General features: G+C 36.5%; 2 protein-coding genes across 7 annotated transcripts in view; both read right to left on the reverse strand.

Moving 5' to 3' along the window:
* Positions 1-963: 963 nt before the first annotated feature.
* LOC139976132 (extracellular tyrosine-protein kinase PKDCC-like) lies at positions 964-16,479 on the reverse strand. Of its 4 annotated transcripts, none has more exons than XM_071984590.1 (5): positions 16,144-16,479; positions 11,028-12,566; positions 9,030-9,164; positions 4,892-5,087; positions 964-2,661 (listed from the first exon to the last, which is right to left on the reverse strand). In XM_071984590.1, exons 2-5 carry the CDS (start codon positions 11,697-11,699, stop codon positions 2,426-2,428), a joined length of 1,239 nt encoding a protein of 412 aa, XP_071840691.1. In that variant the 5' UTR covers positions 11,700-12,566; positions 16,144-16,479; the 3' UTR covers positions 964-2,425. The 4 variants fall into 4 exon arrangements, with proteins under 4 accessions (XP_071840691.1, XP_071840709.1, XP_071840697.1 ...); XM_071984608.1 differs by having other exon boundaries at positions 12,367-12,566; positions 16,144-16,473; XM_071984596.1 differs by lacking the exon at positions 16,144-16,479 and adding an exon at positions 15,982-16,082.
* A 1,460-nt stretch (positions 16,480-17,939) lies between these two features.
* The window catches only part of LOC139976169 (extracellular tyrosine-protein kinase PKDCC-like), a 36,395-nt gene continuing 26,692 nt past the window's right edge, over positions 17,940-27,642 (reverse strand). For all 3 annotated transcript variants that reach the window (XM_071984679.1, XM_071984658.1, XM_071984669.1), the window contains exons 4-5: positions 26,598-26,793; positions 17,940-20,655 (exon numbers count right to left, since the gene is read on the reverse strand). In XM_071984679.1, the coding sequence (XP_071840780.1) occupies positions 20,426-20,655; positions 26,598-26,793 (426 nt within the window). In that variant the 3' untranslated portion in view covers positions 17,940-20,425. The remainder of the gene's footprint in view (positions 20,656-26,597; positions 26,794-27,642) is intronic.

The following is a 27,642-nucleotide window of genomic DNA, read 5'->3' on the forward strand; positions in this document are numbered from 1 at the left end:
AGTCAAGGCTTCATAATTGACGCACCCCCGTAATTGACGCACCTTCAATTATTACTAGCAACGATAGAGCAGGCCACCTAAACTTTTTTGCAGTCAAGCAGAATTACATATTTCATGAGTTTGAATCCATTTTCAGCTATATGATGACCAAATTGTGGAATTTTTAAGCTTTTAACACCCTTCCCCCCGGTTTTGTACGTTCAGTTTTTGGCCATTTGGAAATCTTGCACCCTAAAAATAACCAACATTTCCTCAATATCATGGACAACACTACTCTCTGGGACCTGATCTGTCTAAGCTTAGAGGCTCAAAGTATAGCAAACAGCATCTAAAGTCAATGGATGTATACTAAAGCCTTCACTACAGTTAGCTTATCGACGAATGTGTCAATTTAGGGGTATGAAAGAACTTGACACGGCAGACATTTTGTGGTCAAGTTCTGCTCAATTGTACGTTGCATATGCACAGAACAATAAATATATTGAGATCATTACATTTCTGAGGAACCACACATATGAAAAACACATTCAGTTGAGTGATTTTGATTTTTCCTTGATAGAAATCGTTGATCAAATCCTTAAGTGCGTCAATTATGAGCCCACCATGCTACAGTATGATGTATTTCCGTCACTGCACTGTGTACACAGTTATAATACATATAGGCCTATATCGCATGTGTTATGTACCCCTGTACGAAACTTTCACTGTGCGATGTTATCGATAAATGCCTTCACAGAAATCTTCGATCACAGTAGATCATACAATACCAGTGTGCTCATTATGTCTAAACCAATTCCAAACACATCTACATATATTTACGAAAAGCTGCGGGTAATTTTGAACGGGTATATCTTCGTTGCAACGAATGGATGCAGACATTTTGATAACCTCGAAGTGAAGGGTTTTATTGTTATGACGTAACTTTTCCGACCAATCATGAGCGACTATTTATACACAATTGAGAACCTGTTTGGGAAAAAAAAATTCGCCGCCGGGTTTGCAAAGATTTAACGATCAAAAACCCAAAAGAAAAGCTGCTTATTATGTGATAGTTTCCACTAACCGATTAGGTCTATACACACGTATAACGTTTTCATTAAGGACGTCTTACCATTCAAATTCAATCTAGTTTTTTTTTTTTTAAGAATCTTGTTTGGATTAACTGACAACGTTATATAATACTGAGATAAATCTGAGCGGTAGTTCGCCTATACACATGACCCGAGTAATATATTACCAAGGTAAACATGTACGACATTCTAGTTATAATGTTCTTCCCTTGGGTAATATATTACTGCCGTTCATATTTATATTCTTCGATACAAAAGAGATCCCACGCTAGAAAATATATATATTGTCTTCGGCAGGAAGCATTATGTCCTTCGTTGGAAAAAATATATATATTACTCGCTAGAATACATAAATACTTTGGGTGAAAAGAAATATACATTATCGACAGTAATATGAATATCATCCCGCAGTACTAGTACAACGACGGATGTACCACAATATGTACATATTGGTTCGTCATCATTCAATGAACTTTCAAAAGAAACCCGTCGTTTGCATCCGAGTCGATTTCGTTATCTATTGCCCAGGCCGTGTGGTGTTCTGCTCTACTTGAGACGGAAATTTGAAAGCCAGCGGCTTCCAAACGGGCAAGTTCAGAGAAGAAGTATATTCAACTATAGCGATTTTTTAAGGGGGGGGGGGGGGGATATATATTCAGTTTTATGCGTAGGTGATATAGGTAAAGTATTCTTGTTCAGGTAAAATGTTTTATAACTTTTCAGTTTTCTCCTTACTTGGGTATTTTTTTTCTATAATTATCATTTCTGTTCAAGTATAGAATATACTGTTCAGATACTATTAAGAGTCTCTGTTCATATAAAAAAAAATCTATTTAAAATATAATTGATTCTGCTCTTCTATTGAGATAATGCGCCAGACATATCTTCTCGCAATTATTATACATTTTCGACCACGGTGAAAAAAATGTTTCTAGCGATGTAGCGATGTTTCTAGCGATCGTATCAAGAAAGTTATCATTATGTGTACTTTGGTAATATACCTGCCACGTTGTTACGTCATAGTTACGTACAACATTGAAATGTCAGAATTCATACACACCTCAACTGTTCGGATGGTTTTAATGGTTTTCCTTACGATGATCCTACACACGTTCACACGGTCTCACATATATACCAAATGCAATAACTTATAGCATTATCTGATGTAACAGTAACTATATGGGTTTATAACCCATAAAGATGTGAACAGATGTATCATTTGTCACAGAGACGTTTGCACATACTTAATAAATTATTCAATTATTTATTAAATTATTGCTTTTGTTGTATCTTATTGTTTGAAAGACATTTGCTTTATAAATAATATTGATAACTGAACAACATATTAAACCAAACTATGTCAAAGGAGTGTCAGACTTTTCTAACCATAGCTCCACAACATTTTCTATCCTGTCCTTAGCCTGTTTTGTACTTAATCGCTTATAGCTTAGATCTTGTAACAATTTCGCTGTGACTTGGTTCAAAAACTGGGGTGATTCTGTTAGAAGCGGTTGGAGAAGTTCCACTGTTGCCAATAGTAAATTAGATTTGGAGTTGATCCCTGAACAAACGCCATTCTTGCACGGAATATCTGGAAAAAAGGGAGAGACAAAATATGGATTAAAACAAACTAGTCATTTAAATTAAAAAGAAAAGAAACAAACTCGTATGAAAGGTTTTCGTTACAAATATTTTTTTTTACCAGGGCCAGATCCAGGAATATATAAAGGAGGTTGTATGACCGTTGAAGTAGACATCCTCCCTCGGGGAAAAATTGTAGAATTTTAGACTTTAAATGAGGTCAATAGTTATGTCTCCCACATATACAAAGTCCACCCTAGATCAGCCTATGTTTACAGTAACTTCCCAATCTCACAAATATGTCTCGTTAAGGAAACACGGTATTTCAGTACAACCACGTGACCGCAAGATGAAACTGCGCCCAATGATGTCATGTCGGCATTTCCAGACTTGGCGGATATACTCCTGAAATCGACGTAAGTGAAATTGGAAACATTAGCCCGGCAAACTGCCTGTATACAGAGTACGGATCTCTGCGGATGGTCAGGTTGGTAAGATTCACTCTCTCGACGCGTTCAGATGGTGTTTACACCTGCTAATGTATACAGTAGACTTCTGATTTGGCTGTAGCGTGTGTCACACAAACTAAACATATACTGGCAGTCGCAGTAAAAGTAATGGGGCCTAGTTTGTGCTATGCATCTACAGTAGTTGACGATCATAAAGAGACGTAATGGTTAGTTACCATGCATGCGTGTGGTACATATATATATATATATATATATATATATATATATATATATATATATCAACATAGGCGTACGAGGCGAGGGGGCAGGGGGGCAGACTGCCCCCCCCCCCCAAATTTCCAGAGGACAAGAAATTCGGGCAAAAGTCCTGAAAAATTCGGGCAGCCTAAGAGGAGAAAAAAATTTATATAAATATATTTTTTTTCCTCCTCTTAGGCTGCCCGAATTTTTCAGGACTTTTGCCCGAATTTCTTGTCATCTGGAAATATATGTATATATGAATATGCAGTAGCTTGCCCGAATCTTTTTCAAATTTTTGCCCGACAATTCCATGATTTTCTTTATTAAGCATCATTATGTCCGAATATTTCTGTGTAACACCACCGTAAGCGCAGTTCATCTGGGCTACCGCGCTTTTTGCACGATCATTTTTTTCTAACTAGTCAATTGTATACCTGGACCAAGGGCGGCGGAACCGGGGGGTACAGGGGGCACGTGCCCCCCCCCACTTTTCCTCATGATGGTGGCGCTCCGCTAAGATAGTCGTGCATACAACTTTGCAAATCCTGGCTAAGCCCGTGACTTTTAATGAATTTCTGTGGATCAAACTTTTCCGAATGGAAAAAAATTGTTAAGATATTAACAAGAAAAAAACAGTCTAATACGGAAGATTCCTACATTAGCAACTAGCATGATTTCACCTCATTTTGTCTCAAGAGAAAAACTTGTTCCTTGTTTCCCAATTTGCGTATTGGATATTGCAGTGCTAGTATGCATCTTTTCCTTTGGGGGGGGGGGGGGGGGCGTTGATGGAGTGATGTGTATACACAAATAAGATAATACAATAAGAGTTATAAAGGGTACTAAATATAGGGCTGCATCAGTCCAATCGAATTTCTGTAAAAGGCCCTTTGATGTAGGTGCCCCCCAGATTAAAAGTGCTTCCGCCGCCCTTGACCTGGACATCCCCAACATGAGTGTATATAGAAGAAACATTTTCTTTTTCATGGATGGTGGGGGGGGGGGAGTTCCTACAAGCCTAGAAGTACGGGTTTATCATATTCTTTGTTATATTTTATACTTTTTTTGTGAGACAAATTGCAGTCTCACCCGACACAGCGACATTATCCCGGCTACGTTCGTTGAACAATGTATGTTTTTCTCGAGGTAGCTGAGTACTGTGTTAAAATAATAAATAAGGTTACTAAATAGTAGCTTAAAAAATATTCTGTCCCATTTTTCCCTTTCAAAGTGATGTTACCATTTTGTCTTCTTCTAATTCACCAAATTTTGGGGGAAGTGTAAATTTCTAAAACGTGAGATTATATAATAAAGAATGTTTAGATGCAACTTGCAAGGCCTCAGAAGTGCCGTTTCCGGCAATCTGAGAGGCATTGTGTGCCAAAAATTTTCTTGTACGCTACGCGCCGACTGATGGTGGCGCTCCGCTTAGATAGTGTCACGGGAACTTTCGGGCACAAAAAGTTCTGCCCCCCCCCCAAACTGAAATGGTCCCGTACGCCTATGTATATCAATATGAACTATACTCACTGACAGATTCATCCAGTATGTAGCAGTCCCTGTCTCTTTGACATCCTCTTTCGTCACTGGTGATGTCATCAAGATCGGATAACTTGATTCGCCCGTTCACGAATATAAACTGGCTTTGCTTGAAGTCGGACATGCGCAAGGATCCCAGAGGTGATCTGTGCAGATAGTCCAGCAAATTAATAATGTCCACCGCTACCTTAATAATTAAAGGAAAGTTGAAAAGAAAAAGCAATACGTGAATGTTTCTATAGCAGTCGAAAAGTGTACTGAGTGATGTCTCGTGTACGTCACAGTATATTATATATTACTTTCGGCAAGATTTATGGAATCTGTTATTTATGTTTTATAAAATGTCCAATATTTCACTTAGCATTATGTAATTAACACCTGAACACACAATCCTATGCATAATGATTAACTGGACTAACCAGATTACTCTGCAGGTTTCGCCAAATAATTTCGTCCACATTTTAACAGAAAGTGAATGACAATTTACTGAATAAAGCTTACAATCTTCAATTACAACCACCTTTACAAGGTAAACTGACTAGTCAAACATAGGAACAGCTGTTTAGACCCCTAAAAAGTCATTAGTTGAAACAGCCTTTGAGTAATGAATTCGTCTGTTAGTAATTTATGCATAGTAGCATCTGCTGACAGGTCTAAAATGTGTTACGGTGTTATAAAACACTTCGGTTTTATACTGATTAACGGTTGTCTCTTATTCACAGTACAAACTGATCGAGCCATGTACATTGGGTGCACAGTAGCATCTGCTGACAGGTCTAACATGCATGTGTTACGGTGTTATAAAACACTTCAGTTTACACTGATTAACGGTTGTCTCTTATTCACAGTACAAACTGATCAAGCCATGCACATCGGATGCAAAGTAGCATCTGCTGACAGGTCTAAAATGTGTTACGGTTTTATAACACACATTAGTTTATACTGATTAACGGTTGTCGCTTATGCACAGTACAAACTGATCAAGCCATGTACATTGTGTGCACAGCAGCAGCACAGTACATATTAAATAACTTCAGATTCATATAAAATTACTCCTGCGATGAATTAGATGTCATTCCTATATGTACAGTTGTATGATGGAAGTTAACAATCTGCGATGGAATTTTTATGCAAATTAAACCATCTTTAAATAAACTATCTTTAGTAGTTGTTGTTTACTTTGAACATTAATGTTACTATGTATAATCTTGCATCTTTAAAAAAAAACTATATTATTAATGTCTCACATTTATTGTGCATATAGAGATAGTAGACCACGCTCTTGTGCTAACAAAATCAAATTGTTTTTCATTTCTGCCATCATGATGAATTATAAATGATTAAATATGAATAACTATAATTTCAAAGTAGGTGAAGCGTATCGCGTTAAGTTTAATCAAAAACATATTGCATTTAAGATAGTTTTCAAACAAGTTTAGTCATGCCCTATACTACAAAATACATAGAGAGCTGCATTTGTAGTCTGTTGCTACGTCAGAGAGCCAAAGAAATACATGACCAGACAGAAAGCAAGGCCTTTGTACTCAATCACCGCGTTGTGGAGAGGGTAATGACTTCATATATACGTACGAGGCGAAGGGATTTATTATATTGCTTAAAGCATTGTCAATTTAGTATCGGAAATTGTATATAGAGGCGCATATACTCTTGAGAATTTTGCCAGTTAACGATTGTTTGCTGAATAAGTCTTAGTTTTAGAGTCCGTACAATATAAGTTTATTTCTTTTATATATATTTAACCTCATAAATATTTATTTGTTTATGTATGTTTATATATCGTTCTGTCATTCGTGGTACAACTCGAAAATATGGAAATTTCCCAAAAATATATCTTACAGGGTAATTATCAAATATTCCCTGCATTGTATCTATAGGTAAAGTTATAATACAATGTTACACTGTTCAATGTAACATGATATATTTTAAGATATAACAATGCAACGTTATGTTTTGATATACATCGTTTGCTGACATAATCGAAAACGGTTCCCGAAGGCGTTTTAACATTCTATAAAATTTGTTCTTTCACGAATACACTTCAAATCCACCCACCCCCCCCCCATTGAAAGATTGTCCCGAGCCAATCAAATGATAACATTGTCGGTACCCTACTCTACCTAACCCCCTTACTCCCTCCCCCTCCCACCGGTACCCACCCTTACAAACCATGCCAACCGAATTCAATATAACGCACCGTCATCTTTTCGTCTCGGCTATACGCGTATCTGCATAGCATATAACATGATAGCATAATGTGACATGTTATAGTTACAGCGTTTTCTGCGCAGAGCATAAACATGCTAGCATATAACATGATAGCATAGTATTAATAGCATAACATGTCAGTAACTTAACAAGTGAATAATCTAGGATACCGTAGCATATGATACACTTAACCAACGTGGAGATAGTATTGTCTTTCTGTTTATTATGTTTATTAGTTTTCGTGACTAATACGGCAGTAAATCGTATTTATGTGGTTAGGTTGCTATACACTAGTTTGTTTCGTAACGAATTTCTCATGTTTTTGTTTTAAAGAAGAATACATTGATGCCGTTAGAACTCTTCACAATACAGGCACACTAATCACTAGGCTAACTGACATAGCTAAAACACTTCGTTCCTCTTTGATCTGTTGTTTTCATAACTAAGTGCTTCTCACCCCTCTTTTTAGAAAGTAGGGCAATCGATAGCGGCTCCGAATGAACTGGTGGCGCTCTCCCTTTTTGTCATCATCCGTCTTTGCTTCAAGCTGGTTGTCCCTTTCTTTCACATTTTATTCAGAACAGAAATCCAACCCTTTCCTCTGGATTATAATTGCATAGTACTTGGTATATTGTACCGTACAGTGTACTTGAAAATCCAAATAAACCAATAGTGTGTTTTGTCATCACGCACTGTTTGGAATTTTTGCAAATACTGTAAATTACAACATGAACTAACATGTAGTAAAAACTAGGGATAGATCCAGGTTTTCTAAAAGGATCTTAAAGAGGTGTGACAGTAAGATCGTTGAAACCGATTCTAGGGTATCTGGGAATCCTCCCCAGAACAGGGAAAAAACAGACCAGAAATAATACGTTCAGATGCATATATCGGCTATAAATCGGGTCTACACGCCAGGTTAGGCTAATAACTATTTCTATGGTGTTGTTTTGTAGGTTGAAAAGGTTACTCCCCCCCTCCCCAACCCCGCCCCCTGGATCGGAATTCAGTAAGAAATGACTTGTTAAGTGTTGTCATCATTGACACCAGTTTGACAGTTTGTGAATATCATGATAAATGTATCATCTATAAAACTATGAATCAAGATGTGTGTTAGTGTGTTACTTATGATTTGGTAAGATATCTAGAAGTATGAAATGTCTAGAAGCTCGAGCCTATTACCTGTCCATTGTAGCATATGTCATTTAACCACCTGCAGGATAGCTGGAAAGACTATAGTTCTTATTTCTCAGTAGCCTGTGTCAACAATTTTATACAACTGATTTCCTACTAATAGTATAAGGATATTAAATTAACACAATAGCCAGCAAAACAGTAGGGACCATATAGTTCAAATTGACGCTTGGCTGTATCTATATAGTTAAACGGAAGAAGACCACTCCTGTCAACAACAGGGTCGCTTAATTTAAACATCCATTGTTGTTTAGTATTTAATATTAATGAATTAAACTTTGATCAATCATAAAATCTCACCAATACGAGTATATTGAGTAACCTTGACCTCAATAACCAGTCAGCAAATAACAATATTTAGCACTAAATTCAATGGACTTGTCTACCGGTTTCGGAAGAGAGAGAGATGGGTTCGGGTGGAGACTGTAAGGTGAGGGGAGCGCAACCATTCTCGTGGGGGGGGGCGGGGGCTGGGGAGGGACGTTTATATTGTGCAACAATGACCGCAATAACTAGTATAGTTTTTTCTTGTTAGCTAATAACAACATTTCGTCCACGCGGTTCAGTGACTTTTAAACAGAAGTCAGCAGACGCTTCAACATGTGGTGGGGAAAGGTGGGGTGGGGAGGTGGGGGAGGTGGGGGAGGTGGGGAGGTGGGGCGGTTGTGATCTTCTATTTCCAAAACCTTGCACAATAGAATCGACTCACCTGCAGACGAGACGGCCACAGCATTTCCCTTAGTCGGTACGGGGTAACTCTCAGGCCTAACTCTGTTACCATGACGACCCCATGATCACTTACATTCTTCGTGGTTGCTTCGCCTCTTATACAGAACCCTAGCATCTGCGAAAGAGGGACAAAACATAACTTTTAATATTAAGTTGACGAAAAATGTTTTTTGCAAAATAGTTTTGACTGTTATGACACCCGATTCTCATGGTTTTATCAGTTTAAACTGGTAAAGGTGATTTACTCGTTAATCGATTAAAACTGACGTGTGTTCTAATTTCTTAATATGTGTTACATTTATGACCAGTTTGCTACTGAGAAGGACTTACAGAGACAGGAAATACAGAACACGCAATCCTATGCATAATGATTGACTGGACTAAGCACACTACTCTACAGGTTTCGCCAATAATTTCGTCCACATTTTACACAGAAAGTGGATAACAATTTACTTCAAAACGCTTACAATCTGCAAGCTGTTTAGACCCCTAAAAAGTCATTAGTTGAAACAGCCTTTGAGTAATGAATTCGTCTGTTAGTAATTTGTCTACAGTAGCGTCTGCTGACAGGTCTAACACGTGTCACGGTGATATAGTTCAGTTTATACTGATTAACGGTTTGTCTCTTATTCACAGTACAAACTGATCAAGCCATGTACATTGGGTGCACAGTAGCATCTGCTGGCAGGTCTAACATGTGTTACGGTGGTATAACACACTTCAGTTGATACTGATTAACGGCTGTCTCATACGCACAGTACAAACTGATCAAGCCATGTATATTGGGGGTGTCTTATCACTCTTATGACCAACTTACAACATTTTGTAATGTTCCGAATTATTTAACACTTATCGCTTACAATTGCAAAAATTGTTATTTATTTTACCCCCCCTCCCCTACCCCTCAACCCCCTCCTTTTTAGGTTCTTTGTTATTTTGTAATAATTGTGAGTGTGACTGTTTGTGTGTTTTACCTAATTATTTGTTTACTTTGTCTTTTTTAAGCTGATTATTTGCACCCCCTTTCTTAACATGGATTTATTGGGGTGGAGCGGTGGTGGGGAATGAGATGGTTGAGTGGGTTGGATGCTATAGAAATAACATTCATAAGAGAACATTGCATAGTAACTACTAACTACAGTAAAGAAGAGTAGCGGCCTTATCATTTTGGAAAAGGAAACCCCAGCAGGTGCATGCTTCAAGCCCTCTTCTATATAACTATACATGATTTTTGTTTTTTTCATAGAATACGACCTCCATGAACTTCATTCCATTCTTAAGGTATTTATTTACGGCAGATGTTTGTAGCTTGTAGTTATAAAATACTCGTGTTTTTTGTCGCCATGACCTTGGCTTCTTGTTTGCCCTAAATGGTCTGATGAGCACAGAGGTAACGAAATCAATACGCCGTCATGTCGTGCGCTGAACTACAGTATACTACAGAACGCGATTACTGGAATGGAACTCGTTCTCTCTTCAACTATGACAAAATTGCATAATGAAAATAACAGCAACAACGTATTGGAAATCTTGTGTTTGGATAAGTACGGTACACCTGTCTGAGTTGTGATAAACAGTTTCTTTGAAATATATAACAGCTCCGCGGTTATGATAGCCTACTCGTTGTAGCTTGTATTTATATAAACGCAGTGGAATCTCCCTCAGAGAAGTATTCCTTTATTAACGCCATTTTGTATGATTTTTTTTTTAAATAAATATTTGATATTTATTATAAAATCCCATACGAATGCACCTCATTAACTAGTATTCCTTTATAACGCCATTTTGTATTTTTTTTTAATAAATATTTGATTCTTATTATAAAATCCCATACGAATACACCTCATTAATGACTAGGCTAGCCAAATTTGATTTCAGAAAAAGAAGAAGAAGAAGCTGAATATGTTATTAATTTAGGGAATTAATGACAACAATTAGACTGACAAGTGACTTTTATTAACAATATCCCGAATCTTACCTTTACGATACTTGGATGGTGAAGCTGAATTATCAATGAGATTTCTTTCAACAGTTTGTAGTTAGCTAACATCGAGCATTGGCTTGGAGACACGCCTGGTCTTCTCATACAAGTCCTCACATCTGACACCAATGACGTCACCATTTTAACGCAGACGTCACTTCCGTTCAAAGTCCCCAAGAATGCCTCTTTAGTGGTGCCTCTGCCCAGCACGTCAGTTATCTCTATATCATTAATTTCTTTACACGTTAAATAATTTGCCGACAATGTCTCTGTGGTATTAAACTCCGTTTGGATGATTTCTTGAGATGAATTGTATTCTCCTCTCTCGACATATCGTGATCTATTGATCGATGTTAGACTATTATTTTCCTTCCGGTTCGAGCTATCTGATATCGTCAATATATCTTTATTTACAGATTCTACACTTACTGACTGTTTCGAAAAGTTTCCTTTAGAAGTTGGTCGATTCCTGTCCGGATGAGGAAGTCGACTATCGAGAGAGAACTTCACATTTTTAGGTCTATTAAGATACGTTCTTGAAGGTGAATTTTTACTTTTACCGGTTCTATGAACGTCAACAGACACATGCAAAGCCAAGAAGGTTACTTCAACTAAGACCATGATAACTATAAGCAACTTACATAATATGCGCCGTACAGTGTAAGCCATTTAGTTAAGTATGCAATCCGTCCAAAACCTTAGTGCTACGAAATATGAATCTTTAAACATAGCAGACGGTGTAGTGTAGCATTCCATTAAAGCCAATATGTTTCGACATGGCTATTGTAGTATAGCAGAAAAAAGGATGCTATTTGATGAATCCAGAGGTCTACTCCTTATATAGCAATAGCCAACAGCGTATCCAGACGACATAGTGACATGTAAATCCTGTTTCGTATAGCAGATGGTTGCGTAGCGATCATCCAATAAAATCATGCGATTACGGTATGGCTATTGTCATAGCATAAAAAAGGATGCTATGTCAGGATGGTCGTCGATGGTTGTTCGTAATAGCAGTATCCTACGTGAGAAAATATTTTACCCCTTGGCACTGGGAGATATGTTCTGACAAGCTTCTCTCCATTGAAAGTACGTTTTCGTTATCCTTATCTCCTTTGAGTGGAACTGACACACAGACATCCTTGAAAGCATTGTAATAGGTCAATAGTTAGTGACACTTCGAATTGCTAACTAATATGACCAACTCGAAATTGTTCGACTTCTCATCATAAGGAACCCACGTCTCTCGGCAGCGTCCTTTTAAGTTTATGGTTGCTGTTTTTTTTTCCTCACATTTTCCCAATTATATTTCAATTATTATTCACGCACAACCTACCTTTATCTGAAATATCGGTCGTAGCCTATATATCGTTGCCTCCATAAGCTTTATTCTGACGTACACATGCATACAACGTACTCCCTGCAGGCTTAAAAGATATCCTTCCTTTAACGTGTGTAACGGAAACCTGCACAGAGCGACCATCAGCTTTCATTTACATCACTTCGAGAGGTTCAAAGAGTTATGACGACTTTGGCCTGTAAAAAGGACAATATCAAAACAAAGTCAAGGTTCTGTTTTGACAAGACTTAAAATATCGGCCATGCGTGTAGGAAACTCGATGTTTGTGTGTACCTCACACGCTCAAACTGTCGTAATGCCAATAATATATCATCAACCCTTCCATGTATTTGAATGAGGCCGACCGCCGACGATATAGGTACAGGGATTTACACCAGAGCTGTTACCGTGAAAACAGCTTAGTATAGTTTCGTTAGTAATGTACAATAGATAGAATAATATTAATAACAAATATCCTGATTAGGAGAAGGGATCTATATATATATATATATATATATATATATATATATATATATATATATATATATAGTACAGACCACCTTTTATCTTTCAAAAGGTACGACCCGTTTATTGTAGGCTTATATGTATAGTACAATGCTATTAAGAGAAATGTTAGGATGAGGTACAGTAAGTATGTGTACGCCTGCACAGTACGTAATCGTCCGCTTATTACCATGGCAACCAGACATGAGTACATCTATAACATGTGAAAGATTGCTATGAAAACAGCAAAAGTCTTGTTTGCCCTTGCATGGGACCGGAAACGAAGAGCGGAACTTTCAACAAGTCATTTCAATTTGAAAAAGTGCAATCAATGAGCTGATTGTGTTATTATTGGGTTTTAGATTAATATTGAGTAGATTTCGATGTTTCCGTTCAGTATACGAGAGATTGTGTAAAAGTAATGACCATACTATTTTACCGTTACCGTAAAACCAAGTCGAATACATTTTATCATATAGGGAAAATAGTTTCAGACTTGCAACGGACACTCGCGTCTGACTATGTATAGGCCTATCCTTTATGTAAACCCATCAACTTGTGAACTTTTACACTTTCAAAATATGTTTCCTGTATAATTGCCATCTAGCTTCAATTGTGGAAGCAATACTTTTCAATCTTCTTCAAATCACCGACTAACGCACAAAGTTGCGAACGTCATTTTATGTACGTTAACGAATCAAGTCCGAAGCTAATATATACTCTTTGGACATTATAATACACTTTATCAGTCTGTCCAAAGTTTATATTCGAAATATTATTTCGCGAGTTTTCTTATGCTATGAATTTAGAGACAATGTTTTTACAGCTCTAGAGATGTTAAGAAGTGGCCGCCTGACAAGCTATGACAGTTGTAGTTGTACACAATTTGACCTGAACATCTCGGCTAAATGCCTTGTCTGATAGCGATGTCGTTAACTACGGGGATGTGAGTCGGCGAATGAGACACTGAACCTTTTACGACTTTTGGAGGGTAGATTCGAAAACGATAAAACGAATCGTTATGTCGTTATGTCAAATGGAGTCACAATTGACAATAAACTTGTAGTATAAGGGAGATGTTCTTTGTCATCTCCTTGGTAGGCCTACTACCACGACACGTCCCCCACCCCACCCCCCAAAAAAAATGAAATGAAAAATGTAAGATTAATATTCGGTTCCTGAAGGCATCATCATATGATATAGTTAGATTCGACATCATTCGCATGGACGACGGTTTTTTTTTCCTTTTAAATATCTACTACTTGGCAGTAACTATAGTATTAACATCTCCCAGTATAGGGTCTACGCATTAGAGTTGAAGAGTGACGTCATATGGGCAGTGTTGTAGCCTTGGCCGGTCATGGTCCAAGAAACGCCGAGTGCTAGTTATGTTACTGTATAGGCCTATAGCAATTCAGGGCTTTCAAGATACTCAGTTTTAATTATATAGGCCTATACTAAATCCCCTAAATGCACCTTTAAGATTCAATTGATGACGTGTTCGGCTGCTGGTTGCAGACCTAAGTGTTAATGAAGGCTAATTTTTCCAAAATGCTAATAAACAAATCGTAATTCAACAGGACGTGTTCTATACCTTCATATCAAAAGAAAATCACCTCTGAATGGCATTTTAACACCATTCGTACTCGATAAATTTGTAGTACATTTTAAACATGTCATTTGAGGCCATAAAAGTCTCATGCTTTCCTGTTTAGTTTGTTTGAAATCTGAGGAATTAACCTATTGATCTGTGTGGTAGAATATGTAGTCCATCCCTGCAGATGGTAAAATGTTCAATTCTTTGAGAAAAAAATTATTAGTGTTAAATAAATACAACCTGAACTGATAAAAATGTCTTTTATAACGGTCTTATAATGATAAATCTGGTATTTAAATGTTCTCCTTTTTTGGCTTGGTGCTTAGACTATCTCACCTTCCCTCTGTTAATACACACAACGACTGGGCAACGTGCAGAGCAAGTCCAATATATGGAGAGGAGTGTCATATTAAGTACCGGTAGTCTATACGTTTTGGAAGTTAACAAAACTAATGCCTATAGCATTGAAAAGTGTTATTTACAGTTACATACATACGTATGTATCATAATGTTTAGGGGATTGTATATATATATATATATATATATATATAGTTTTTGATACATATATTTCCTAATGATCTGGGAAACATTCACCACTCTGCAGTGTTAGAAAGAATTTTGTGCAAATCAAAGCATACTACACAAAGTAATACAATAAATCCCTTACCCCATAATGAACATGTTACTCGGGGGGGGGGTGGAGGGTCTGGGAGGGGTTAGTTTGAACATTCCTCATGATCTCCTTGATGAAACGAATTCGGACAAATTTGTGGTCCTGACCACAAATTGATTGAAAGTGGACCTGCTGCTTACAGATTACGTTAATAGATGTAAGCCCTAAACGCTACTTTTAACATGACTGTACAACAACTTGAATGTACATGTATATGCTCATAGCCTATACGGCCAACAATTATTACCATTATTTCTATGGTGCCAACAATATTGCGAGAATTCCCATAGGGTGACACTCTTTGACCGTTCTTCGCACTTGAACAAGTCCAGATAATAGAAATTTCACACCTTTTAGCGATATACCAATAGAATTTCTTTGGTATCGATTTAACAAAAAAGAAGTACACTTTTGTGTCTGTAAATCGTTTGAATAAATTAAAGCTTGTAGTGGCCTTGTGGTAAGCTTAATTACATGTATAAGGATTCTAACGGAACACTGTCATACTTACCATGAGAAATTCAATATGTCAATATGTTATTGAAGTTAAGCTACCATCCGATCCCTTAATATCGATGAATTGTTCTATACCTGTTGACTTCATTGATATAGGTAGGGAAGGTGGGAGGACTAAGCATACAGAGAGGGTAATTCCATTCCCGATCTTGGTTTCACACATAGCCTAAGCCGGCTTAGGCCTATATCAGTGAATACAGTTTACTGTACTATTGGTTGAGAATTAAGAAAACATGTCAACCAAATATGTCATAAATTCCACTGGTTAGAGCTTGAAGCGTTTGAATAACAATGCTTTCTATTTTTGGAAAGAAAAACTCACCTGCTTTACATATGAATGACCATGTGCAGTATATCGAAATACAATTAATTGCATGTGTACTTATTTTGATGGTATTACACGTGAATATCCAATCAACTTGGCTTTCAGGAAATATATATTCATATATGTAGTAGAGTTAAATATAAACAGAACTAAACTCACGTATCTCTTCTGGAATCTAATAATTCAGTTGAATCATTCTGCAGCCATATTTCTACATAAACAGGACACACTAAAAACAGAGAATAAATGTTACGGCTTAACGTTAGTGTATGCAGCAGAATAAGCATACTTTAGAATTGCGTATACAGCCTGTTTGGTTTGATGTAGTCACTGGGCCTTTTCTTGTATTTGATTCCAAAGGTCAAATCAAGGAACTCGGGTAATAAAGGTAAACATTGTAGAACGTGCCTGTGCGTTGTAAGCGTCTTGCATGGTTGGTTACATATCCATGACGAGATCATCAATGTGATCCATTTTGTTAAATGAAGTCAAGGTGAGAGTACCCTTGTTGATCACACTTTTGTCCTGTATAAAACAGGCGCGGCGGAACGGGAAAAGTATTGGGGAGGGCTAATTTGTGGAGACTATCTAAGCGGAGCGCCACCATCGGTTGGCGCGGAGCGTACAAGAAAATTTTGGGTTTTTCAAACCCCCAGATGGCCGGAAACGGCACTTCCCGAGTGTTTTATTCTGCGAATACCTAGCCCTAAAATATGGGTCTCAAGCCTGCAATTTCACAGATTGCACGTAAAAATCTGTAAAAACATTGTAATTTGTATATTTGATGGTGTTTTAAGAGAGTAGCTATTGCAATGTACTCGCAAAGACGTTTTCGAGTGTAGTAAATTACTACTTGCAACTTAATGCAATAATTAAATAAATGTCATAAGAAAAAAACAGAAAGCATTTCTTAATGTCAACAAATGGGTAATTCCAAACCATGTGCAGTTGCCAACAAATTTCTATGAACCAAGCACTGTCACGAATGCATGTATCCTATACAGTACAGGTGAAATGCTAGTGTGTTTTGTTCGTTTAATAATTGATTGCGTTTAAACATAGAGCCAGCCATGTTCCACGCCTTTCGTGTACTAGGCTCGTAGTGTAAACGCAAATTTTGATGAGTGTAGCGTTTAGCTTATTACACTCTTATTTAAAATACTAATATTCGATGAGGCATGATACAGACAATTAATTATCATATCGAATTATTACACCTATATAGTATACGTGAACATCGGACAGATCTACAAGTATGCATTGAAAAATGGGCAGAAGCACGTTTCGGAGCCTTGGTAAATATTGGGGGGCTTATCATGCATTTGCCCCCTCAACTTTTTCATTGGGGGGGGGGCTGAGCCCCCCAAGCCCCCTGGTTCCGCCGCCACTGGTATAAAATGGTATGTCTGTTCCGTTTCCAGTATACCCGTCTTTGTGTTCCCAGATGAGATGTATGTAGATTGATAACAGAAGGCTACACGTTGTTTTGCGTTAATGTGCATGAATCAACAACGCCACCTACCTATATCATCCGCGGTAGCCTACATCTACTTACTTTAATATGCGTCCATACGTTCAGAAGAAGACTTGTTTCACCGGGTATTATCTTTCCGATCCAGTCCAGAAGCCAGAGTTCGTAAACTATGGGGGGAGGGGGTAAGGGGGGGGGTAAAAGTTCAATTACACGAGGCTTCTGGGGAGGCGTCTTAGCGTGTCCCCTCCCTTCTTGGAAATTAATGGTTAGGGGGCAAGTATGTAGAATGGGGCGTTCATTTCCATCATTTTAAGCATTTCTATAGTACCAAGTTTAGATGTATATGACTTTGCCTGCATATGTTAGACAATGTAACCAATCGGGAAGCAAGTCTATTTTTTAGGGGGTGAGAGCGGAGGTCGGTTCGGGGAAAGATAGGGCACGTGATCTCATACCCCAGGCGATGCTTCAATTGGATATAATTTTTAATAAGTATATTTCCTTGTTTTGAATAACTATACATGTTTAGCCTAAATCGTTGTTCATTTCGTCTGGTCAGCACAGTACAGCTCCATGCTAAAGGTCGTAAACATAGGCTTGGTAAGCTTGAAATCCTAGTTGAAGCTACGGTATATCTTGCACGTAGCAATTATTCTCATTTGCATGATGTCACATATAGGTCTATACTGTACACTTTTCAAATTTTAACCTACTATATCATTATTTAAATATCATTAACTTATTAACATTTGTCCCACTAAAGAACGGACTAAATTCTCTTTCACATTTTATTCTGTTATATATCTGCTGTAAATAAAGTAAACGAAATATATACATACACTACCGTATAGTATCTGTTTCATATGTATTAAAAAATGGAATTACTTAATGTTGTCTTTCGATATTAAAAAATGCAAAAGCAATATACTATAGTATATATCTTTCAAAGATGAAAATATCAATACTCTGTAAAAGGTCAGTTGATAATAAATGAAGTACGAAATAGTATATATATATATATATATATATATATATATATATATATATATATATATATATATATATATATATATATATATCGTGATTGTAACAGTAAGATCATGACGATGTCACGTCAATGTGATCACGAGTAGGCTATCTTGGAAAGGGGATAAACACTACATATAAACTTAGCCAAATGGACGACAATGGGCATTGTTTACCCCTAAAAAATGCTGCCCTCATTTGCTTCTTTTATTTCTCAAAGCCATATGTGAGCGTTTGCCTTCACCTATGTTTCCAAATTACTATGATTTTTGCCGCTTGGATAGCACCAATTATTTCGCCACCTCCTCCCCCTCCCTTTGCTCTCCATCCCCACAGGTGCGCATGCGCAAACTCTGACGATATGAACTAAAACTTTAGTTAAATTGTTTTAATTGACGACTAATATATAATTTTTCAGAAAAATTCCAGAATTTGAAGGAAAAAAATCTGGAGTTTATATATTAGCTGAATACAGAATACAAACATCTTAAAAATTCAGAGCACCTTAAATCATTTCATATCTCGTAAAGATAAGGTAATAATAATAATAAAAAAATAATTGTGAAGAATGCACCGCTTTATTTTTCCTTCTTGAAAGCCTCATTATGCATTCTAATATAAAACGACCTAACCGATCCCTTACTCGAGAAATTAATGACACCGTCATATGACGCTTAAACTTATTTAACCAATCGTTTGGTTCATTCGCGTAAATGGATGGTCCCACCGAAACATGAATTGGACTCATGCGCGGGAAAATTCACTGTTTGAATTTGTGTTACATGCACAATAATACGAAACAGAGATCAAGATTGATTGCATAATGAGGCTCTAGTACACACTTCCTCAATAACTGCCGTTGTCCCACCCTCCCACCCTCAAACACACCAGCCCAACATCTTTAGTATTGTTAGGATTGCTAACAAATGATATTGAATGAATTATATATACTTATTACTGTACACTATATGAGTTTTTGAAATAGTATGTCTGCCAGCGGGGGAGGGGGTGGGGTAAGCCATTCTCCATTATTTATTCTGCCCCTCCCCCCACCCCAAACCCCCTCCATCGATAGTATACGTGGTTACGTCTTGGATACAAAATTTTACTTTCTTGTGTGAAAAGGTATAATTTGAAAGACTTTTCAACGAGTAACAATACTTCAATGCAGCGTAATAGTATATAGCTTGTCGACATGCTGTACACGGAATTACTGCATTGAGCTCACATTCAGTTCAACATAATATTCTGCCATTATATTTCCTGTAAATAATTGCAATAATAAATTTAGTAAGATTGAATAATTGAAATAACGGTAAAAATAACAGAATTTATCAATGGAATGGTATCAGTGGCAACATTAAAATGAATATTACAGTGGAAAAAAAATAATAGCAATATAACACACTTACATATAACCCACACACACACACACGAGAATCAAATTATTTGAAAATAATGACATTTTGCTGGTTATGTATAGAAGTTAAAGTAATAATTCCGCTAAAGATTAACTGAAACAACTGTTGTGATATCTCGGCGTCCGGACGGACGGACGGACACAATTTGTTTTAATTAAATGGTTCATCAATTAACAAAAGGAGAACATCTTTTTCTTGCTGTACCCTAAAAATGTAACAATACAATAAACAACACTGTTGTTTTTCTATCTCACAAAGAAATGTTGACTTGGAAAATTAATTGGTCTTAAATTAATCTCATTTTAGTCACCTAACAGATTTTACATATCAAAGCCAATTTTTTCAAACAATTCAATTACAATAATAAGAAGAAAAATAGTAAAATAATAACAGTGGTCAGAAGAGATTGCGTGGAACAAGTTTCAATAGAAAATTAAGGTACGTTAATTATTGTATAATTGCTGATTTTTCTCTGATTTTGGAATACAGTTTTATTGTTTGAAGGTATACCATATGATCATCACCTGTTCGCTGAGCTGGCTTTATATGTTCTCTGTATGGATCGAATTCTGTTTCTGAGTGAGTCTGTATCCAAGCTGGAAGTCGATAAAGCTCTTAATAAATCGTCCGATTCTTCTTGGACGAGACTTGGCGCCTTCGAAAATGTTGGATGGAAGAATAGTTTATTGGCCACTTGAATATTGGCTATTGTATTGAAATCTTTGCAGATGGACTGGATGCAAGGAACGCCTAAAATGAAAAATATAATAATAAAGAAATAATCAATAAATAAATAAAGACGTTGTATACATACGATGGAAATAAAGTGTTTCTTTGGTTATTAAGTGGTTTATATGTTATATGGATAAGTTTCAGAAAACTACGGAAGATGGTGATGTTCATATGTAACATGCCAAGTGGTTGTCTCACCCATTACTCCCTTTATTATTATTATTATTATTATTATTATTATTATATTACCGGCTTTATTAAACAGAGATTTATAGGAGAAAATATCCGCTTTGTTTTGGACTGCATTGAATATTGTAAGGACTATAATATCCCTGGTTTTCTCTTATTGGTTGATTTTGAAAAAGCTTTTGATCGCCTAGAGTGGAATTTTATCTATAAATGTCTTAATTTCTACAACTTCGATGAGGGTTTTAGTAGGTGGGTGCGGACTTTATACTCTAATACTTCGGCCTGCGTTTGTAATAATGGATATTCTTCTCCTTATTTTGAAATTTCAAGGGGAGTGAGGCAGGGATGCCCACTTAGCCCTTATATTTTTATTCTTTGTGCAGAAATTTTGTCAGTTCATATTAATAACTCTCCACTAATACATGGAATTTCTATTTTGAACCATGAAATTAAAATTTTACAGTATGCTGACGACACTACAATTTTTCTTGATGGTACCCAACAAAGTTTAACTGCAGTTGTAGATATTTTCCATTCTTTAGAGGTATCGTCCGGTCTAAAAGTTAATTATGAAAAAACAAATATTTTCCCATTGGGACCTCTTTTGTTTGATAAACCTTTGTTTCTTATGGGTTTTAAATTTACGTGGACCCTCGGCCCTGTCACGGTGTTAGGCATAACTTTTGATACCGACAGAGACAATCTCTTTCACTTAAATTATACTCCTAAATTATCCCGCCTTAAGAGTAAGTTAAATATGTGGTCCACTCGTGATTTGACCCCTATTGGTAGGATAACAATTGTTAAAACCTTAGGTCTTTCTCAGCTTGTTTTTCTTTTTCAAGTTCTTCCGGACCCCCCATTGAACTTTCTGAAGAATCTTGAGACTGTCCTCTTTCGTTTTATTTGGGCTGGAAGACCAGATAAGATTAAGCGTAATACTTTAATTGGTTCAATCGAACATGGCGGCTTAAAAGCAATTCACATTGGTTCCTTTATCCAGGGTCTCAAATGTACTTGGGTTAAAAGGTACATTAATGATATAACGGCTTATTGGAAGTTATTTTTTGATTTGCATTTAAAGAAGTATGGGAAAGAATTGTTATTTAAATGTAATTATCAAACTAGTGATGTTTTAATTGATAACAATTTTATAAGAGATGTCTGTCGAGCTTGGTCATGCTATTTCTTTAAAAAAACCGTGGCCAATTTTCGAAATGAAATTATTTGGAATAATTCAGCTTTGAAAATTGATAGAAAGATTTTCTTCTATAAATTCATGTATGAAAAGGGCGTCATTAAGGTGGGAGATTTGTTGGACGGCAACGGTTATTTATTATCTTTAGCTAGTTTTAAACAGAAATTTTCCTTAGATTTTTTTCCATTTACTCTTTTTTATGGTATTGTTTCTGCAATACCTAGTCATTGGAAAGAGAATATGGGCGCATTTAACAATGACGAAATTGAGAATAATGGGTTAGACATTCTTAATCAAATACCGCCTATCTCTCGTCAAATTTATAGGTCATTGATCAAGTCTATAATTGTTCCCCCAATAGCTATTAACAAATGGGGAAATAATTTTGAGTTTATTGATTTGCAGTGGCAGACTATTTTCCGTATTCCTTTCATTTCTTGTAGAGAAAGCAAGATTTGTTATTTTCAATACCGTTTTCTCCACCGTATACTGGGAACTAATCATTTACTCTATCGCATGAATATCAAGGAAAATGCAAGCTGTACGTTCTGTGGGAGACATGATGAAACGATAGAGCACCTTTTTTGGGATTGTCAAATTACTTCAAACTTTATATTAGATATTGAGCGACATGTGCTAGGTATGCAATTTATTTTCACCAAGAGTGACATTTTCTTTGGCTACAAGCTACTTCTGAGTCATCCGTATAATTTTCTCATCTTTCATTTGAAGTACTATATCTTTAGTCAAAAGATTATTATTATTATTATTATTATTATTATTATTATTATTATTATTATTATTATTATTATTATTATTATTATTATTATTATTATTATTATTATTATTATTATTATTATTATTATTATTATTATTATTATTCTTATTATTCTTATTATTATTATTATTATTATTATTATTATTATTATTATTATTATTTTTATTATTATTATTATTATTATTATTATTATTATTATTATTATTATTATTATTATCATTTTTGGCCTCTTTATTTCTTTGTATGTCAGAACTACTTGTCTTTGACATGATTCTGAACACGCCCTCTATGATGAACAGTACGTATTGGCAAAGTATGAATGTTCAATTTGATCTATTCTTTTGCCAGAATTCCCATCGGGTTTCAATTTCCAAACCTTCCAACTAGGTTTTGTAACCCCTTTTGTAGATCAGGGGAGATCTTCCAAGGGGACATTTGGGTTTTGTGTGTGCAATGATATACAAATATGGTATAGGCCCAAGTAAATCATCAATACAACACAAACAAATACAGACACACACGCGCACCCACACACATGGGTTTAACTATAAATAATTCTGAAGGATATTTTATTACTTTACTACCTAACCAACTCCTGTCTTTCTTTTCTTTTGTTGTTGTTGTTGTATATTAATCATAGAATATATTTGTGACTAGCGCCCTCTTTTTGACTTGTACGTCTTTCTCTCATACGGAGTTATTATGGAATAGCGCCCTGGTCTTCTAAATTGTACCTTTCTGTAGCACTTCATTGTTGTCGCGAACGGAAGATGTGTTTGTTACATTAGCCTCTGCATGATTCAAATCGTAGGTGTCAATTGAATGATTCATAAGGGAACTAACCCTTAGGAAACCAATAGAAAATGGAAATTGTCTTTAGATATGCTAAATAACTTGCAACAGACATCGCTTATAATTCATTGACCTGGAGAATCAATCGATTAAAACTACGTCTATTTCTGTATAAATACTGATTGCCAAGGACGACCAAATACCTATTACAGTTGTACTATTATAAACAGAGAAATTCAGACTACCTTTCCAAACAAGTTATTACCTATTGTCTCAGAAGTATATATAAACATAACCTTTATCTGTACTCAATGTTGAAATGTTCAAGTTAGGTCACCTTCATTAGAGTGAGCATAAATGCAGGGCGGAAGTCCATGACCTTCAGTGCTCACTCGGGGATATGATTCAGTTGGGACAATGTCTACATGCAGCCGCGGGACAGAATTCCGTACCACTGCCTCGGGTTCCACCCATATTAAACTTCATACCAAAACAAAATCGAGAACATTGATTAGCACAGATTTAACTATAAATTAGTGTCTTAATATGCCTCAGAATGCTGCATTTGACGTCTAAATTATTTTAAAATATATATTTCTTTTTGCTGTGGGTGGACACCAAGTGATTCCTACATGTACGGGAGTCGCCTTCGGTGACTTAAGGGTCATACCCCCTCTATTATGAAATCTTGCAGTAGCCTCCGTCGCTACCATACAAATTCAGTTCCCAACATAAATCAATTTTGGATATCCCCTCCCCTCCGCCTCTCCCCCTCCTCCACTTTTGAAATTCTATGCACGCCATTGTTTACAATATCATCCAGTATAGGATATGTAAATTATGTTAAAACATGGTCTGAAACTGAAGATATTGAGTGGTAAGTAAATAAAACCTTAATGAATACCTGATCTAATGAGATGAGTCTAGGCAGAATTAATATGTCATTATAACCCATTGAAAAACAATATAAGATTTATCGAGTGTGTAGTTGCTAATAAAAAAAGGCGTTTTCATCGGTGTCGCCTTTCTACATAAAAGAGTCATGTTAAATGGTTGGGCAATTCTCTAGATTTGTAATAGTACGAATGGTATTAGTCTTAGTGTTGGTTTTGGAGTATATACAAGGGGGCACCAACGTATACTTCTTGGGGCGGGGGGGGGGGTGGTTCGCCTCCAACTGACAGACATTCTATTTAATATATACATTGTGTACGGTAAACGAACATACATTGATTTTATCACGGTAGCCTACGACCTAAACAGTTGAAAATATTTCAACCTTCTTTCAAAAGTTTCAGAAAAAGAACGCACCATTTTGCATATAAGCACCATCCATTACATATGGGGGGGGGGGTGGAGGATGAGTGTATGATATTGATGTAGAATACACAGTTCATAGCCTAGACTCGCACTTGTACTTGAAATCGGGATGCCGGGAACTTGGAACTTGTCTCGAACTCTAGCTGCATTAGACTATATGTCAATTACGTTGGACTAGAATCTGCTAGACTCGAATATACAGCTGTAAATCTGACATTTTCACTTTCTCTGTTAGAAGTCTTTTAATTTTATTTGACCTCCAATGACGTTTAACTGCCACAAAACAATAAAAGTCTTGTAAGTGTTATGAGGCATTCGGCTGCCAGTTACGAGACGCACCAGACGTTCCTGTTCCGTGTTTACAATATAACGGTTTACACCGGGAGCGTACGCGCACATTGTCAAGACTGCTGACGTATACGCTTTTGTCACCGAAACCAAACAAAAACTACAGCAATAAAAAAAGGCTTGCTTTCATCTTAATACTGAGACATCCATTAATTTATTTAATCTTGATTGTACCGATCAACAGACCCATCGTGATTCTCCTCGTGTAATTTCCTCATCCGATAGCTATAACAGTTTCAGCGATTATGTAAAGAAGATGTTTGATTTAGGCTCGTTGTCGTGGATTTAACGAAAAATATAATCACTTTAATGAGAATTCTCAAATAAACTTGCGCCACGAATTGAAAAGGACGAAGAAAGATTTACGTTCTAGGATGACGTCACGAACAGATCAATTCCAAGTATCAAGTTGAAAGATAAACATACAATCTGTACATCTCATCTTATCTCTCTGAAATGGTTATGTGAAGGTAATAAATTCCATTCAACTATAAGGTGGTTTTTGCGTTTATACAAATGTAGTCTTTGACGTCAAGAGTGCAAGCAGGCTCTTCGTCAGATTTTTACTTTCCTTCGTTAATGTTGTTTTTAATGTCTTCTTGGAATGTGATATTCTTTAATTCTTTGTTGGTAGCTGTCAACGATCGCCACCTCCCCCCCCCCCCCCCCCTCCAACTCTCTCTCTGTCTTCAAGTCTTCGTAGAAGGCTAAATTTTAAGATTTAGATATCATAACTATCTCCCTCTACCCTTGAAGCTTTTTACATTAAAAGACAAGTTTGGGGCGGTGGAGGGGGGGGGGGGAATGGTAAAGTTTTTTTTTTGGGCATGTATCTGGCCATGATGCAATATACCATATATTTGACAAGAAAAAATACCCACTAGTATTAAACACACCTCCATAACTCTGATACCCACTAGTATTACACACACCTATATAACTCTGATACCCACTAGTATTACACACACCTCTATAACTCTAATACCCACTAGTGTTACACACACCTCCATAACTCTGATACCCACTAGTATTACACTCACTTTCATAACTCTAATACCCACTAGTATTACACACACCTCCATAACTCCAATGATAAAACAATCGTACTCCATAGCGGAGGCAATTACTAGTCAATGCTCCATCATAACATTCAGGTTTTAAAGCCCCCATGTTGAAACAATAGACTGGCACGTCACAAGAATGTTTCACCGTATCACTACTCACCTTTATTTACTCCCCATGATGAAATTAGCCAACACGGATCGTCAAAGGAATGTTGACAGCCCCCCACCCCTTACCCTCCCCTCCATCCCCCTGCACTCCCGAAGCACTCACCGTTATCCTTCCCCATAATGAGACAATCGCTTGCCGTGTCGCAAGATTGTTCTTCAACTGTAAGATCATCTAAGTCTGATATTTTGACTGTTCCATTGATCAATCGAAACTGATCCTTTTTGAAATCACCAATACGTATCGATCCAATCGGAGAGTTGTGAAAATAATGTAGCAGTTCAGCCATATTAAGGGCAACCTAGAAATAATAAAAGATAAAAACAAAAGAATCGTAAATGATCAAAAATAATAATATAAAGAAAAGGAAACTATAGAGTTTTATAACAAAATGTCAATCACAAAAAATGTCGACATTTCTTTGATTGAGTTAGTTTTCCTCTTTTTTTTATTGTTAAATATATTCTTTTGAAGAAAATCATTTTCAGCTATAGGTGTATGTTTATTGACCCAAACATTCTCATGCTACAGAGGTTACGTCACGTAATACCATGAAATGTCAATGCGATGAAACACAGGCGCTCGAAGAGTGAGTTCAAGTCACCAGTTTTAGTCCCCTTTTTTGTATATAATATTTTGAAGCAATGCTGCTAAACTCGGAGGGGGAAAACCCATGAAATTAATAGTAAAAAAAACTGAAGTATAGCAAAATAAGTAGTGCACAAAGCGAAATAACGTTTGATTTCATCACAACTTACTAGGCGCTTAGCATTTTACCATATCAAAATATGAAGTTGACCTAGGTCAACGCAATGTATAAATTATGAAAACTGTCGACAAGATATATCAATACTGTAATGAAATCATATCTTTATATCAGTAAATAATAAACGTGACAGAGATGAAGTGGTATTCCGAATGAGTCATTAATTGCAAGGAAAAACACATTAAGCAAACCTGCTTTACTGCTTAACTACAGAATTGTGTTAACAAGTATTAGCATTGTCCTCTTTCTATTCCTTATTTCATAAGCACTATACTGTGACCATTTTCATTAAGGTCTTGTTCACATGTGAGAATGCAATGAGGATCGCGATATTGTTTTCCCTCGGTGGGAGGGGTGGGGTGTGGGTTATCTAGCTGACCCCAG

This window comes from Apostichopus japonicus, chromosome 2, assembly GCF_037975245.1.
Source record: "Apostichopus japonicus isolate 1M-3 chromosome 2, ASM3797524v1, whole genome shotgun sequence".
NCBI lineage: Eukaryota > Metazoa > Echinodermata > Holothuroidea > Aspidochirotida > Stichopodidae > Apostichopus > Apostichopus japonicus.

What these genes read in the sequence shown, in the direction of transcription:
- LOC139976132 (XM_071984590.1), bottom strand. Translation starts at nt 11,699, where the DNA reads ATGGCTTACACTGTACGGCGCATATTATGTAAGTTGCTTATAGTTATC. An exon ending in TGTGGCCGTCTCGTCTGCAG is followed by an intron (nt 5,088 to 9,029) that starts GTGAGTCGATTC and finishes TTAATTATTAAG; the next exon opens with GTAGCGGTGGACATTATTAA. An exon ending in CATACTGGATGAATCTGTCA is followed by an intron (nt 2,662 to 4,891) that starts GTGAGTATAGTT and finishes CCTTTTTTCCAG; the next exon opens with ATATTCCGTGCAAGAATGGC.